This window comes from Notechis scutatus, chromosome 3 (assembly GCF_049901735.1).
Source record: "Notechis scutatus isolate UNSWTSFEM ecotype Mainland chromosome 3, rNotScu1.2, whole genome shotgun sequence".
Classification (NCBI taxonomy): domain Eukaryota; kingdom Metazoa; phylum Chordata; class Lepidosauria; order Squamata; family Elapidae; genus Notechis; species Notechis scutatus.
This window is the reverse complement of record NC_142011.1, coordinates 68,329,300-68,347,124: the sequence shown is the minus strand read 5'-3', so window position 1 is coordinate 68,347,124 and position 17,825 is coordinate 68,329,300. Positions and strand designations below refer to the sequence as shown.

At 39.8% G+C, this 17,825-nt stretch overlaps 1 protein-coding gene across 12 annotated transcripts in view; it reads right to left on the bottom strand.

The window, feature by feature from the left end:
• NFIA (nuclear factor I A) overlaps nucleotides 1–17,825 on the bottom strand; it is a 479,105-nt gene that overhangs the window by 53,950 nt on the left and 407,330 nt on the right. For 7 of the 12 annotated variants that reach the window (XM_087960368.1, XM_087960369.1, XM_087960367.1 and 4 more), the window contains one exon: nucleotides 14,612–14,740. The exons of the other annotated variants lie outside the window; for them this stretch is intronic. In XM_087960368.1, the coding sequence (XP_087816494.1) occupies nucleotides 14,612–14,740 (129 nt within the window). The remainder of the gene's footprint in view (nucleotides 1–14,611; nucleotides 14,741–17,825) is intronic. 12 annotated transcript variants of the gene reach the window in all.

The window sequence follows — 17,825 nt, the reverse complement described above, 5'->3', positions numbered from 1 at the left end:
TCAGAAGAGATAATGTAAATAAAAGATTTAGAATTTATCTCACAGGAAGGCTGCTTTTCCTTCCTGTGTATGTTTTCATATACACACATGCACATACAAATGTGTCACATACAGACATTTAAGGGAGGGGGAAAGGAAATACTAGAATTGATTTCAGCTGAATATGACCCTAAGTTGACAAGCTGAGAAAACTCGACACTGCACAAAATGTTTGTTTTGGTTTTCTCTATTCTTGTTTTCCTTTGAGAAGCTTATATTGGTGGGAACACTGCAAGGAAAGTAAAAATGACAACTCGCTGCAAAGCAGTTGAAGTTGATTACCCTGATAATGGATTGGAAGACCTGAAGAATTGGTTTGGGAAGATATCATACAGGATATAACAGAACAGGGGTATCAAAATCGATTTTATTGAGGGCCACATCAGGGTTGTGTTTTAACTTGGGGGGGGGGGGCTGGCCAGGTGGCCCAAGCATTCTGCCAGCAAAAATGGGTGGCACAGTTCCAAACCAAGCCAGCAAAAGAATAGGTCACACTGTGAACAGAATGGGCCTCTTTACTGGAATCTCAGCTTAGCATGTGGTGAACAATACAAGTAAAAGGATTTCTAGCCAGCATTACTGGCTTCTGCTAGCCAGCTGGCTGTACAGACTCAGCACACCCAACCCTCCTGTTCCTGGTTGGTCCCTGCTGGCTCCCGCAAGTACTCTTGCTGCAGCCCGGTTGCTCCCTGGCCCCTGCGCATGTGTGGCAATTCCAAAATGGCGCATTGTAGCTGCTTTGAATGGCGCGCTGTCTCAGACATTGACAATGGGCTCCCGAGCTCCATTTTCACCTGCAATGGCTTCCTGTAATCCTTTGCCTGTGGAAACAGAGCTCGAGAGGGCCATCCATGGCTCTTGCAAACTCAGTTTTCAGCTGAGACAGTCTTCTGCAATCGTCTACCAGCAAAAACAGAGCTTGAGAAAGCTGCATGTGGCCCTCATGAGCTCCATTTTTTTCTGGCAGAGGCACCATAGGCCGGTCCATCACTATTTCCAGGGTGACCCCGTGGGCCAGATCTAAGCACCCCGTGGGCCGGATCCAGCCCCTGGGCCTTGAGTTTAACACCCCTGTAATAGAAGATGTCCAAATCAAGTCCATTTTAATTCTCTATTCCTAGATCTCAGTGTGTAGTAGATCATTTAATCTTTCACTGCATCGAGTTGTTTCATATTCATGTTTCTTGCATTCCACTTTTCAACTATGATCTATCTTTGCATCTTGAAAGTTACTTGCTCGTAAAAGTAACATCAGAAACTAGATATCTCAAAGGCCATCTAGCCACACCATAAACATCTCCCTTGAAAGATCCTCAACTCATCCTCAATAGCATATTAAGCACTATCCAATCTGAGGAGCTGATCATCCACACTATATTGCCAATCATCTTATATTTTCTATTCATGTAGTTTTCCAGTATCATTTCTCATGATCATCTCCTGTAGAGTATGAAAGGATGCCCTTGCTGTTGCTATTAAAGTGACACTTCTGCTTTGGGTATCTTCCTATGTCAGTTCTGCTCAATGTAGGTGTCTGCCTATTTTAATGGGGTAGCTAAGATGACCTTTGCATCTTGGGTGACTCTTTAGGGAGTGTATGCTCTTGGCATACAGTCATAACATTCTTCACTCATCCTTTTCAAAAACAATTCAATTGTAATGACACAGCAAAGCAGGATTTCTAGGATTATAAATAGATTAAACTAATAATTAATTATACACACTTCCTTAAATTGAGGGTCAAATCCTTTTGGTATGGTGCAATAACTATACAGAATAAAATGTACAATATTAGACTGGCTAGCTGACAGACCACCAGGGAATTAGCTATGTATTACTTGAGTTACATGATACCGTGTTTCTCACAAAATAAGGCCAGGCCTTATTTTTTTTTGACCCCCGAAAAAACGGCTAGGCTGTCTTTTCGGGAGTGACTTAATTCTCCCTCCTTGCATCCTCGGGCAGGCGGGCGGGCGGCGACGGCTTGGATGTTGACCTCAGCGCTGGTGGGGCACTTCGTATCGGGAGACCTTCACCTACCGTTGCTTTCCTTTCTCCCCGTGCTGCTGTGGTGTTCAGAGCAACGCTGCGGCGTTTGGCACAGCCACATGCAGCCAGCCAGGGCTCTTCCCTGCAACCAGAACCTGGCAGAGACACTCAGCTTCAGGCGCTCCTGTCGCCGCCTTCCCTTCACCTTCAAAGGCAAAGCCAATTCTTTTAAAAACGATGCCCTACTACCGGTACGACAAAGCCTCCCCTGCCCGAGAGGGCAGCCCAACCCCACGTGAGGAGGCAAATCTCGCAGGGCCACAGTGCAGGATTGGCCCACCCCAGGAGAAGTGCCCAGCCGCCATCCCTGCTTGGCGCAGGGCAGAGCGTGAAGAGCTTCACCTGGGGTGCCCAGCGCAGCTGACAGGCGGGCCCTCTTGCCCAGCGGTGGAGCTTTCACCAAGGCAGTGAGTGCCTCCCCGCTGGGCCCTTCGCTCATCCTGCCAGGGCTGCTCCAGAGCCGTGCGGGCTGGGCAGAGCCGGGAAAGCGAGCTGCGGTTGCGCGCCTGCCTGCCAAGTGAAAGAGCCGGGCCGACCCGAGCTTGGCTTCCTTCCCAAGTCCCTCCAGCCCGAACCCAAAGGGGCCACCGGGAGAGGTCGCCCGAGGCAGTGATAGCGCATACCCATCCGTGGACAGGGAGGCAAGGCAATGGCCTGCGCCGCGTCCTCCTCTGAGCTGAGCCCCGCCGAGTGAGCGCCTCTGCCCAATGGCCGTGCCGCTGCAGTGTTTGGAGCTGCTGGTGCATTTGGAGATGCGTGGGGACGGGGACGGCCTGGACGAGGGGTGGAAAGGATGGGCAGCTTTGGGCTCTCTCTGCCGGACCCACCGGCCAGGGAAGCAATGCTGCCGTCAACTCGCCTCCCTGTCCGCGGATGGGTAGGGCGCTATCATTGCCTCAGGCGACCTCTCCCGGTGGCTCCTTCGGGTTCAGGCTGGAGGGACTTGGGAAGGAAGCCAAGCTCGGGTCGGCCCAGCTCTTTCGCTTGGCAGACAGGTGCGCACCCACGGCTCGCTTTCCCGGCTCTGCCCAGCCCACATGGCTCTGACGCGGCCCTGGCAGGATGAGTGGAGGGCCCGGTGGGGAGACGCTCGCTGCCTTGGTGAGAGCTCCGCCGCCGGGCAGGAGGACCCGCCTGTCAGCTGCGCTGGGTGCCCCAGGTGAAGCTCTTCGCGCTCTGCCCTGCACCAGGTAGGAATGGTGGCTGGGCACTTCTCCTGGGGTGGGCCGATCCTGCGCTGTGGCCCCGGGAGATTTGCCTCCCCACATGGGGTTGGGCTGCCCTCTCGGGCAGGGGAGGCTTTGTCGTACCAGTAATAGGGCATCATTTTTAAAATAATTGCCTTTGCCTTCGAAGGCGAAGGGAAGGCAGCGACATAAGCGCCTGAAGCCGAGTGTCTCCAATGGGCTCCGGTTGCAGGGAGGAGCCCTGGCTGGCCGTGCATGGCTGTGCCAAACGCCAGCAGCACGGGGAGAAGGGAAAGCAACGATGGCGGAAGGTCTCCCGATACGAAGTGCCCCACCAACACCGAAGTCAACGCAGGCAGCAGCATATCCGGGTACACAACAAAAGTACTTCCTAACGGCAAGCCCCCCTGCCATTCCCCCCCATTTCGCATGTTTAATATAGGCCTTAATTTGGGGGGAGGGGCTTAATTTGATTTTATGACTATAAAACATGCTGGGACTTCCTTTTGGGGAAGGCCGTATTGTTGGAGTAACACGGTAGAAGAAAGGAAGGAAATAAATGGAAAAAAGAAGTATGAATCAGGATTAAACTAGGAACATAGAGATTCAGATTTAACTTCCTTGTCAGTCAGATAAACTCCCTGAATAATGTGAATTCAGTCATCACTACCGAAGCCTCCTTTACAGAATTGTTGAGTGGGTAAAATGATAAAGGAATGAAATCATACAGTCTAGTCTATGTAGTGCCAAAATGTTCTAATACTCAGGCAAAATCAGTAGATACTTAGATGACAAGTCATTTTTAGAATTGTTACAATAGATTAAATGATTTGATTTGTAAATACACTTTTTTTGCTTGCATTTTGTAATGTTAGGCCTTGCATTCATATTTTAAAAAGGAATTAAGAATTTCATTTTGACTTATGAGCCAAGTTGTGTACATAATTTGATAAAAAGTAAGGTTACTCCCATAATTAAATGCAGATGGTAACATCTGAAGTACAAATAGGAAATCCTGGCAGGGGAATGGGGGTTGTAGGCAAATTTGCCTTGATACTAAAAATGGCATCTTAATGGAATTGATGAATCTGAATGATATATTGCTATTACATTATTAGAGGTCTACTTCCCAATTCAAATATCAGTGTTTCTCTTCCTTCCGATGCTGGAGATGGTAAGATGACACTACATAAACACTGTTAAAGCTATAGATGCATGGTATAGTAATTCACTTAATTTAATGTGATTTATGGTTCTGTCAATATGAGAAGTTGGAAATCCTGAGCCTCATGATGCTTTAAACATGAGTTCTGTATTTAAACATTATGATGTGTCTTGGTGGGTGAGCTCTGAAGAGGATGGAGACATTAGTATAAAAAGAAATTGAGTATAAAGCACTAGAGCTTATTACCCTGTTTGATGTTGATGGGCATATCAAACAAAAGATACAAAAGTAAATATGCCATTATAGAACAAGCTAAAATACTGTAGTCAAGGAGGGATAATTTTTGTTATTATTTCAGAAATACATCAAATCTTTTGAATGTGTTCAAATGCCTCTCCTGCTCTGATTCAGCCTTTTTTTTAAACAACAAGTTTACAAATGAAGGGAAAAACTAACACAAACTAAAAAGATTAAAAAATGAACACTGCTGAAAAAAAGAAAAATATATGCAATAAGAAAGATATAAAAAAATATCACTCCCTCCAAACCAAACCAAAAGAAATAACCAGTAACTTAACAGTTCTCTGATAATTCAGTAAAAGATCTTCATATATCACATCTCTTTATCAATAGGCAAATTAAAACAAAATTCATTATTCAGTCCTAATAAGCAAATGTTTAAGAGCTACCAGGAATAGTAACACATATATTTCAATCATAATCAGATAAATGTTTTATATCCTTTTCTTTCTGTTATCTATAAACAAGTCTTTAAAGCTTTGTCATTCAGTCCTAGTTTTAAAAAAAGTCATTTAAGAGCTACCAGAAACACATATTTATTTTCTTTCAATTTATTTTTAAAAACTTGATTTTGACTTTTTTAAATATTGTCCCACAACTTGATTACTTATCATTTTCTCTTTGTCTCCTCTCAGAAATTCTTTACTAGTTTAACATGATTCATTTGTAAATCTAAGATAAGAAAGCTATTCAAGTCCCTCTTCTGATTTAGTATTTGTATTTTCCCTTTGATTGTTAAGACATCAGCAAGTTTCGTTTATAACTCACTTTTGTGGTTTACACTTTTTTACCATATAATTCTTTTAACATGACATTTTTAAAACCACTTTCAAATTGCCCCCAATCTCTCTTTTGTACAATAAAATCCATTCCTTTTCTGTCATCTAGTTTAAATCTATTTTTATAGTAGCAATCTTAAGAATAATTTCACAGTGCATTATTCTCAAATACCCTTCTACACTGAAATAATACTGTTCCATTGTATTAATATCTTCTTCAGTTGTAATCTTTAGTTCTCTCTGGTTCCCTCTCGTCAACTTTCAAAATTCCTCTTACCATATTTTTTTCCTAATCAAAACATTTTCCCGCAGGAGGATTTCTTAGTTAGTTTCAAAATCTTTATTTGAAAATTTGAAATAATCCACTGCTGTTAAATTATGACAAGTTCCTCTAGCCTCTTCATCTATTTATAACTTTCCAAATCAACATCCTAGTCACCCTTTTACTGTTTAAACACACACACACACACACACACACACACACACACACAGAGAGAGAGAGAGAGAGAGAGAGAGAGAGAGAGAGAGAGTTTGTAAAGTCCTTAAACATGCATACAACTTCTTTCATCAAGGATAGAAGGAAATTCACTACTGTAGTAAAACTTTCCCTTCTGAAGGAAGGTTAACACCCTAAAAAGCCATTAACAAGCAATTTTCTAAGCTGGTTAAGAAAGGAAGTATACAAACTTAAATGAGAGTACTTCCCCCTAGTTTCCATAGTTTTAAAATCCCCTGGAAACTGCTGTCTTATATAGACTCCTTGCAGGGAACCTATGTATGGAGTACTTGTGGGTGATCCTGCCCCCCTCCTTGCTCTAGAAAGGAATTATGAGGAGGTGATCCATTCATACCTACTCTGCAGAGCGATTTTTAGCCCACCACTGTTTCCCCAGAGACCAATCCTGATTGGGCCTTATTTTTATAATACGCAGAATCAAACTTTAATTCTAGGTTCCCTTTGTTAATCACACTCATGCCTCTCTCTGATACTTTTCCCTCTGGGCATTTTTCATCTCTTAAAGGGATTAAACGGCTACATCATCTTGTTGCTCTATCATGTCCTCAGTGGAATAGCATATTAACATAATTTCTCATAGGAGAGTCTAGTCTAGAAATTGTTAGCAGAATAATAAATTAACTCAGCATGGTGCCCCCCCCCACACACATCTATCTATCCTTGTGCAAATTATTAGCATAATAGAGCTTTTAGTTATGCATTTATCTAGAATTATTGAATGGTTGCACATAATGAACCTGAAACACTGAGAATCCTTTACGAGATAATCTCAGTGGGTGGGCTTCATAGTTAATTTAGACTAGTGGTTTTTTAAACTGTTCACTTACATATAGATTAACTAAATAAGCTACTCCTTTAAATATTTCCTGTGTCATAGGGCAACTCCTTAAAATCCAATAAAGGTAGTACTTTAATTACACGCTTCTTGAATTTTGTTTAGTTCCAGTTTTAATTATCTGCAAGCTTCTTGCTAACATGAGTGGCATTCAGAAGCAAGAATGTGCCACTTTAAATAGAAACCCTAAATAGCTAGTCAGGTTTGTTTAATGAATGAACCGTCCAACAGCTTTCAGAGAATCAACATGTCTTTCATTGTTAATGCCTGAAATCCAGTGGAGAATGAAGCATCTATTTATTTATTTATTAATTGTATTCCACCTGTATGAATTCAAAGGTAACCCAGGCTGGCAAATAATATATACTATTCCTTCTTCCTCCTGTTTTCCCCACCACAACAATTCTGCGAGTGGGTTGGGCTAAGAGAAAGTGATTGGCCAAAGCCATGTAGCTGGCTTTCATGTCTAAGGCAGGACTAGAACTCACAATGACAAACATAAAAAAGAAAGACCCTTTTCATTCAGTTGACTCCAATTGAAAGCTTGAAAAGCTTGAAAGCTAGAATAAGTTTACACAAGTCTTTATTTGAAAACATAATGAAATATTTGCACCACGTACCAACTACTATGAGCAAGTTATTTCTAAACGACATAAGCACTTTTGATGTTTGGATCTAACCAAATATATAGTCTTTCACCGAAAATACCTTGAGGTGAAAATTGGGAGCAGCAGGAGGTTAAATGTCTCAACGAAGCTCTATGTAGAACAAGTGTTGGCTGCACCCTTTGCAGTGGTGGGATTCAAATTTTTTACTACTGGTTCCATGGGCATGGCTTGGTGGGCATGGTGGGGCTTGGTGGGCATGGCTTGGTGGGCATGGCAGGGGAAGAATATTGTAAAATCCCATTCCCTCCAACCTGCTTTCCAGCTCTGTTCACCTGAGCAGAGCAATAAAAGAAGACCCAGCCAATCATCTGGGACTCGGGAGGCAGAGAATAGATGCGGGCGGGGCCAGTCAGAGGTGGTATTTGCCGGTTCTCAAAACGACTCAAAATTTCCACTACCGGTTATCCAGAACTGGTCAGAACCTGCTGAATACCACCTCTGACCCTTTACCTTAGTACTTTCTTTAAGAGCCACAGCTTTCTAACAGTTTAATTCACACCTCTTGGTGCAGCAAAATCCTTTTATAAATGTTTCTCTATCTCATGTTTTCCAAAGGAGATTGTTTTAGAAATGAAGAATAGGTAAAAATATTAGAGCACTTCCTCAAAGCTTAGGTTCATACAAAGTTCCTGTTAAATTAAATCCTGTTCTAATTTACAAAATTATTGGATTTATGCAAGTTGTAGTTTTTATTACTTGATTATACACTGTATTATAATTACCTACTGTTAATTACTGTTTTGCATCAGTATATGAAATATGGTATGAAAAAAAGAGATCCCTGCCCCAGTGAATATCAATACTTGGGTGGGGAATACAGCTAGTCTTCGACTTACAACAGTTCATTTACTGACCGTTCGAAGTTACAACAGTACTGAAAAAAGTGACATGACCATTTTTCACACTTATGGCCGTTGTAGCATCCCCGTGTTCATGTGATTTACATTCAAATGCTTGACAACTGACTCACATTTATGACAGTTGCAGTATCCCAGGGTCATGTGATGATGCCCTTCTGACAAGCAAAGTCAATGGGGAAAGATTCGCTTAACAACCATGTTACTAACCTAACAACTGCACTTAACAAATGTGGCAAAAAAGTCATAAAATGAGGGCCAAACTCACTTAACGGGTTTATCACTTAACAATTGTGGTTGTAGGTTGAGGACTACCTGTAAAAGACTAGAAGAAAAGAGAAGATATAAACAAGAGTAATAAGGATTAAAAAAGAATACCGGTGAGTTGAATTACAGATGTTTTATTTCACTCTCTTAAAAAGAGATATGTATAAATAAGATTGAGTAAGACCAGAGATGGGCAACAAAAATGGTCCAAGGTCTAAGAGGGATAAACTTATCAGGAGAGATTGAGGAACTGAATATGTACAGCCTAGAGAAGGGGTCTCCAACCTTGGCAACTTTAAGCCTGGCGGACTTCAACTCCCAGAATTTCCCAGCCAGCGAGTTGAAGTTCACCAGGCTTAAAGTTATCGAAGTTGGAGACCCCTGGCCTAGAGGACAGAAGAGAAAGGGGAGGACATTGTAACCTTTAAATATATTAAGGGTGTGACTAAGGTTCCAGAAGGCAGTATTTTCAATATTAAGCAAAAATCAAGAGCATAGGGGCATAACCTCAAACTTGACAGGAGTGAAGTTCAAGAGTAATGCTAGAAAGAGGTAGTAGAAGCTTGGAACCAACTTTTAGCAGAGACAATAGGTCAGTAACTAAGTTTAAACATGCTTAGGATAACATCTTTAATGGTATATGATAGCCCTTGTCCAACATCTGACAAAATAAATAAAAAAATTAAAATAAAAAAATGAAATAATAATAATAATAATAATAATAATAATAATAATAATAATAATAATAATAATAATCCGCCAATACATCATGCAGTCCTAAATACTTGGAAAGTGTTCGTCTAGTGATTTGTGATACGAAACCTAGCATAGTTATCTCGTTTGCTGTGTACACTGTTGTTTTTGTGTATAACAACAACAACAACAACAACCAACAACAATAATAATAATAATAATAATAATAATAATAATAATAATAATAATAATAATAATAATAATAATAATAATAATAATAATATAAATACATAAATTAAAAAGAAAAAAAACCCCTCAGAACGCAGACTTGATGGACCACTAGATACTGCCTGCCAAGTAGCTGGTGACATGGGACTGTTCAGGATGAGAGGGTTCATTTGACGTTTATAGGATTTTTTTAACAATCAGTGGAAGTTTGTCTATTCAACAATGAATACAATGGTGGCAATCACAAAAAATAGCCATTTTATAAAAAGTGAATGAATACCATTCAGAACTATAGATGAAGGTACAAATGAACACATGACCAGGCAAATGCATCCCTCTAACATGTCATGGACATGAAGAACATACTATAGCAAAAACTCACAAGACAAAAACTGTAAATGTAGTTCTTGCAAAATAACCTCTTTATGTATTAATTATCCCTTTTTGGCTCCCATAGTTTTCCCTTTTCATTCTTAGATTCTTTTGTCTTTTTATTGATACAATATATATTCAATACCTTTTTATTTCTTAGGGGAGATTTATGGGTCAAATGAATACGGTGCCAGAGGCATTATTAGAAATACCGTTGATGTTGGACTTGCTATTTTCTTTGCAGCACACTCTATTTTCACATTTAGATTACAAGGATTTTTTTTAAAAAAATTAAGACGTCATATGGAGCAGGATGAGGAACATATGATAGGTTCCAAGGAAAGCAACCATGGTCGGCATAACATGGGGAATCTCAATACTATAATTTTCAGGAGAATATCTAAAATGTAGTATTTACTAAGCAATATAGAATTGGAAATTTCAAGATTTTTCTTTATGATAAATACAGTATTGGTATGCTACTGGTGGTGGTATGCTACCGGTTCGGACCAGTTCAGTTGAACCAGTAGTTAAACAAAAAAGGTCTCTGATCAGCTGAGAGGATAAAAGACCGAAAAGCGCATAGGAAAGTGGGAGGGTCGTTCCTAGCTTTTCATTTCTTCATCTGCTCAGTTGATTGGCTTGTTAGGGGTGTGAGCGTTAGGGGTGCGTGAGTGCACATGATCACCCACCAAACCAGTAGCAACTAACCAGTAGCAACTAAGGTAGGATCCCACTATTGATATGTTCTCTATGACACAACAAAGATTCTAAAGATTTTGGATTGCATTCAGCTTTCATCCCTACTTGCTTTACTTCCTAGATGATTAAAAAAAAAATGACAGCAATGATATTCAAGATCCATGGCTTCTTAATTTTATTGCCATATATAGGAGCCAGTTTGGTCTAGTTAAGTGGTTCAAGCATCAGGCTAGAAAGCAGGAGGACCCCGAGTTCAAGTGTCACCTTACTCATTGAAAGCTAGCTGAATGACCTTGAGTGAGTCACACACAGTCTCAGCTCAACCCACCTCACAGAGCTGTTGTGGAAAAAAATAGGAGGAGGAGGATATCTTGCATATGTTTGCCACCTTGCGTTTTTCGTAAAAATAATAAAGGTGGGATATAAACGATTAAATAAATAAATAAATAAATAAATAAATAAAACACCTTGCATTCAAAATGGACTAACTGAATGTGACCTCCAAATGTGCAGCATAAAAATATTACATGGACTAATTTATTTATTAGTAAAGAGTATTCCTGAAGAAACTTGCTATCCATCTATCCACCCAGTAGGACACTTCCTCTTTGTCTCCAAGTGATGCTTTTATGTTTTTCTTTCAGCTCTCCAGCTGCTTCCTATTTGATCACAAGTTATATAATCGGGCTGTATATACCGTCAGCTTGCACATGTCACATATATACCTTTCCATAAATTCGCTCTGCACAAAAAGTAGATGTTTAGACTAGAATAGTCTATGTTTTGTCCATTGCTTCCGTATTATCCATATAACTATCTTTTCTCTGTCCTTAGTTCTTTATCTGTTCGTATTGAATAGTAATCATGGGGCTCTTCATAATTTAAGTCAACTGTCACTCCAAATCTAATTTATGGGCAAAATATAAATGCTGAGGTGGAATTCATGATGGTTGAAACCTCAACTTGAATTTAAGGAATTCAATTTACCTGACAACATATTAACAGAGCAACTAATGTTAGCAGCTTAAATATGTCGGGCAGTAGTGAGTGTGTGTGGAAAAAATATTACCACCCCCCCCCCCCAGGATTCTAATGGATCCACCTAAAGTTTAATTAGAAGAGTCAAAGATGCAAAAACATAAATCCTACCTTGCTAAAATTTCTGGTCAAGGTTTCACCTTATTCTTGTTTAGCAATGACCTATGTCTAGATTTGCTGAATAAAGAGAAGCAGTGCAGACTAAATTCAGCTTTTCTTAATTGAATTGGTGGCCAAGAAATGCAACTTAGGCAATAAAGGCTTGAGATGAGTTTGCTCAATGCAGCTGTCTTTTGAAGTAAAAGGTGCTTTTTCACATCAGTGCTCTATGGAAAAGTACAACAAAATTTTCCATTGGATGCTTTTTTAAAAAAAAAATTAAGATTTTTCTTAAAGAGAAAAATAATCAAGAGCACTAATTCAAGAAATCTGGCCAGAGACAGATCCCTAATAAGCCCATGAAAGCTGAATGAAACTTTAGTGCACTCACATACTTGCAAAAATCTATTTGCCATAGCAACAATTATCACAATTTATTTATTAAATTTTTATGCCACCTATCACTAATACAATGATTCTGGGTGGTTTACAATATGATAGGAATGCTGGAAAGATTTTAGCAACCAAGTCATATGGCACCTTTAAGTCCAACAGATTTCAAGGGCTAAAGCTTACTCAATCCAAACAGGTGATTTCAAGCTTACCCAATCCAAACAAGTGATTTCTTGTCTGTGAAAGCTTATGATATGCATTTATTAGTATTTGAATTGCCATGGGACTGCCGTTTTTCCCCCCTCAAAATATACTCTTTCTTTTAAAAAAAAATGTCATCTTTTTCAAGATCAAGTTGAGCTCCATATCTGGTTTGCATGCAATGTCATATTAGCAATGGCAATCTTATGGAAGCAATTCCTGTTAAGAGTCTAACTTGTTCAAATTTCAGGATGAGACACTGCAATCAGCTGGTGTACAGCTGAATATACTGCTAATGTAACTTTGATACTATGAATACCTTGCTATTATCACCAATTATCAAGGTTGTTTTTAAAGTGTACGTGGACTTCCCAGCAACTGGCTACATGATTAACAACCAATTAAGCCCATCTAGCTCTCCAGCAGAATGTTATTTTGTTTTGAAAGCTATGAGAATTACACAGCCAACTTCTCATGTGAGCTTAAGGTTTATAATATAATCATTTACAACAAGTTTTTAAGAATGAAGCCTATACCTAATTACCCGAAAGAATTTCCTATAATAATAAATCTGGGTAGACAAATACAACCAGCTTTAAGGAAAACAATATCTCAACTTTTCTTTATTTTAAATGTGAATCCTAGTAATTGATGTATATACAATTTATATATTTGAAAAAAAAAACAAACAATACTGCAATAGGAGGAAAATTATGTCACAAGTATCTATTTTACTTTCTCATTTTTAATGAGAATGTTTATCAAGAGGAAAAGATGTGTTATATATGCCCCTGCCTTAAGCAAGGAATAAATAGATTTTCAAAGTGAAAAACCCTGCCTAACCCTTTAAGCAAAAGGAAATCAAATGCACCTCATTTTTCTACTACAGCATGTGCGTGTGGACAGTGCAACTTTTATAAATTAAACTTTTGAAAAGCTACATCTAATTATTCAGCCCCAGGAAATCAAGAGTCAGTTGCTTTATTTTAAGTCACAAAATATTCTAACAAACAACAATAACCAGAATACTATAAACCAGGGGTCCCCAGCCACCGGTCCGTGGACCGGTACCGGTCCGTGGAACAAGTCCTACCGGGCCGCTGGTTGGCTGGGCGCCGCCATCTTTTTTTGATGAAAAAGTGCTTCCAGTGAGGTCACCGGAAGCACTTTTTCATCAAAAAAAGATGGCGGCGCCCAGCTGATGCCAGTACCGGGCCGCGGCGCCCAGCTGATGCCGGTACCGGGCCGCGGCATAAAAAAGGTTGGGGATCACTGCTATAAACCATTTAAAAAGACCCATAGGAATGAGGTTAAAGACTTAGAGTAGACACTACTTATTAAAAATAAAATCACATCTAATGGACTGCTAAGGACTTAAAGCAATAGAACAGAATGATTTTACTGAACTAGATACAAATACCTGTGTGCAAATATACTGTATATCTACAAATACATGTCTATCTTTCCAAGTCATAAAACTTCATTGATTAGCTAGAACCCCCTCCATCTGTCTTCCTGAGATTGCCATGAAGCAACCTAAGCTAGGTTCAAATGAGGGAACAAAATTAACAAGCCTTTGTCTACTTTTGGTTCAAAAAAACCACCTGTGATGACCCGGGGTGTGGCACAAAGGCAACACAGTCAGATAATCAACAAGAGTCCCTTCGTTAGCTCCAACGTTGCCCCCAATGTCCAGGTTACCTTCTGGCTGGAGAAAAACTCTCCCAGGAACAGCCTTTGAATGGTTGGGAACACAGGAACACAGATAAGCAACGGCAACACAAGATAAAGTCACGTTTGTTCCCAGCAGCTGCTGCACGCAGCCTAACTTTCTTATAAATTGTCTTCCTAGCTGTGGCTAATGAAAGGAATCCACCCGTAAGCCATGCAACCCACGTTGTCTTCTTCTCCATTCCTCCCTGTGTGCCCTAGGATGAAGAGGGTGTGGGCCTGGGTCTTCCTCTGAGTTCCCTCTCCCTTGTTCTACCTCTTCCCTGCTCTGCCCAACTGGACTTTGCACTTCCCCAGTTTCCTCCACAGTCAACGGAGCCACACTACTCCCACTCCCTGTCAGCTGTTCGGCTTCCTCCTCGGATTCAGACTCCGACAGGGGCATGACACCACCACACCGGTGCCCAACAGATGAATGTTCTCATATATCCCAACCTGAGGACAAAGGTGCCATGGAACAAGAGCTCATGGACACTTTGGTAAGGCCTCACCTCTGGGTCCTGTAATGACAGGTCGATGATGCTGGGTGAATGCCGTTCCAAGGGAGGAGGTCTGTGAAGGCGAGGGACTGCTGAAACCAGACTTCTCTGACTTCTTTAATGTAGTTGGCGATGGCAATCCTGGTAAGAATGATTGATACGTGCAATTTAATAATGCTAGCTCACAGAAAAAAATGCCTATGCATTTGGAAACTGGGTGCGAAAGCAAATAGATAAACTTAAAGGACAAATTAAACTGCATACAACAGCAAGCTTACTTTTATTTATGACTGTCTATGGGAACAATGGGCGGCTACCGCCGAGGTAAAGAAAGGCACATTAAAATGCAGCCGTATTTTTCTTTTTAAATCTCCAAGGGCAGGAATTGGCACCTCATTCATTATCACTCTTATCAAGTTCCATCAATAAAGGCTACTCTGAGATGTGTTTGTGTTTCTAAGGGATTGTTCTATCGTTCATTCTCTCTAGTTTATGAACAGGTATTAAAAATGTCACAGGGAAGTCAACAGAGTTCAGTGGTTTGGAACCTCAGGGATTGGAAGTTCCTGCTTGTTTCATAGTCTCTGAGAATTTGGAGTAGTTTACAATAAAAAATAAAAAATCAGGCAACAGAATGAAGGCTGCAAAAAGTTCTGTAAAAAGCATTTCTGTGGCTGGAAACATTTTGTTGGAATAACAGTATTTTTGAATTTTTCTTTTAGCTGCTCCCAACTTTTTTTATTCAGTACACATCTAGTATCATTCCTGGCAACTATGTTTAACTAAGCTTCATTCCACCACATCTGAGGGTATTGGGTTAGGAAAAGCTGTTCTGGATAGCAGGTTAAAAGGTCGTTTCCCAAGTCAATTTAGCATGCTGTAATTTGAATGTTGGTATATGTGAGTGTGTGTGTTTATAATCTGCTTTGTTTTCCTACTTAGTGTTGACTTCTGAAGAAAAAAAGTCCTGATTGGAAAAACAAACTTTTTAAGATACTGAACTTTTTAACATCACTTGAAACAAATCAGCTTTAGTGTTATCAGAACCACAGGAAGATTGCCTTGTACCAAGCCTGTTTGTCCATCTGCTCCAATATTTTCTGCATGGACTTACAAGGTGACTTTACCAGAACAGTGTGAGAAATCACTGGAGGGAAAGGAGAACCAGTAAGACTGCCTCCCCCACTCTCCTCCTTGCACATGGAACAACTGCTGGATCACTATGCCTTCTTTGTATGGAACAAATCTGTTCAGGAAATAATCAGCATGGAAAAGTAACTTATTAATCTTGTATTTTGAACTGTTGTATATAGTAACTTTACCACATAATAGACACACACGAAGGGTTAAGATGCAGGTCTAAAATTGAATGAAACACAGGATAGGAAGGATCAGTTAGGTCAGAATAAAGCACAGGTCCTTAGTCTTTCCTGTCTGTCCATCCGTCCATCCATCCATCCATCCATCCATCCATCCATATATCTATCTTCCTTCCTACCTACCATCTATCTACCCATCTATGTATCTCCAATTTCTAGACTTTCCAAGTCCAAAAATAATTCTAGGTGGCTTTTCAAACAGACAATAGAGAAAAGCACACATCCTGGTCCAATCATTCCAAGGGAAGAATGGAGAAAAAAACAACAACCCCAACCTCCTTCACTCTCAATCAAGAAAGATCTACCACCTGGGTTGGCGTTAGGGAAGAGATGTATTTTTATGGCTTACTTTAAAGCAGATGCTTTAAACAAATATTTGTGGAGATGCCATTCCAAAGGAAAGGCACTGTCACAGGGAAGGGCAACTGTGGACCCATCTATTCTAGATGACATCGCTTAACTATCAGGACCCAAAGCAAGGCAAATCTCTTTGATCATATAGGACAGGCAGATGTTGTAGAAGACAGACATCTCTCAAGTACCTGGGCTCTAGGCCACACAAATATCAGATAGATTCAAAATACTGTCAACCTCCATGAAGTTCTGCTGATATTCATTTTAATGGCGTTAAGCCATCTAACACTCACTGAACTGAGCAATGCTTTATTTCTAAATAGACATGCTTATGAGTTCACTTTAATGTCAGAAATTTTACTTTCATACGAGATCCACGATGTTCAAGGAGGCATAATCTTAGAAATAGATGTTCTTATCACTGCAGTCTTAATATGATCATAAATGACTATATTAGTTCAATTGAACTCAATATAATTAAGCTGAAAGTTAAAATTTGAATTACAGAAGTACAAGGATTACACTTTATAGTGTAAATAATGATCTGTTGGTGATGAGCAGCCCTCAAATTGCTATCTTATGCAGATTTAACAAGGCAGAAACATAACTTCATACACTGAGTTCTGCTTCTGAGAAAACAGTTTCCCATTGTTTGATTATAAGCTCGGTGATCCCTAACATCACACAGCTTTATCTCATAGTATTTTATAACAATTATTAAGTTAATGTATCTGAAATCACAAGGAAATGCATACAGAGTATCAAATGCTAAATTATCATTTTTTGCCTGTTTACTGTTGTTAGCCATACCAATTTAACCTTTTGAAAGGCATTTAACATAAATAGCTGACTTTTGAGCAAACACACAGAATGTTAAAATCTTCTTCAAGCTGGACTCAACATCTGAGGAATACATGGACGCATCGATGTAGTTTACTTGACAGCAATATACAAGAGATTTGTCACTGCCTATTTTTTCTTTTTTTGCATTGCACAAGTCAATAGGTACAAAATGAGACATCTAATGCATCATTTTGGTGTCTCATAATAATATTCTGTTTGAAGTGAAATCAAAGGGCTTAGTAAAATACAGATGAGAACCTGCATGCAAGAAGGAAAGCTTTAAGAATAATCTAAAATAAATGTTATTCTTCTAAAGTTATTCCAGACATTTGATAATGTCTTTTGTGAGAAATGGCTACATTTATAATTAGAAAACCACAAAACCTGGGAGGCTATTTTAGTACCCCTTGTTTTGTTAAGGTTGCTGATATTTCTTCGTATGGTCTCCTTCATTTATTCATCCTGTTAATTTAAATCTGGATCTGGTTTAGTTTCATAGTCCACCCTCGCTTAAACATTTATCTGTCTGGGACAAACACTGCACACGAAACTTGCAAATGGAAATAAAACTTTGAATATTCACTGGAAAATCAGACGCATTTCAGAAATGAGTAATTTCTGAAAAATACAAATTCCACTAACATATAAAG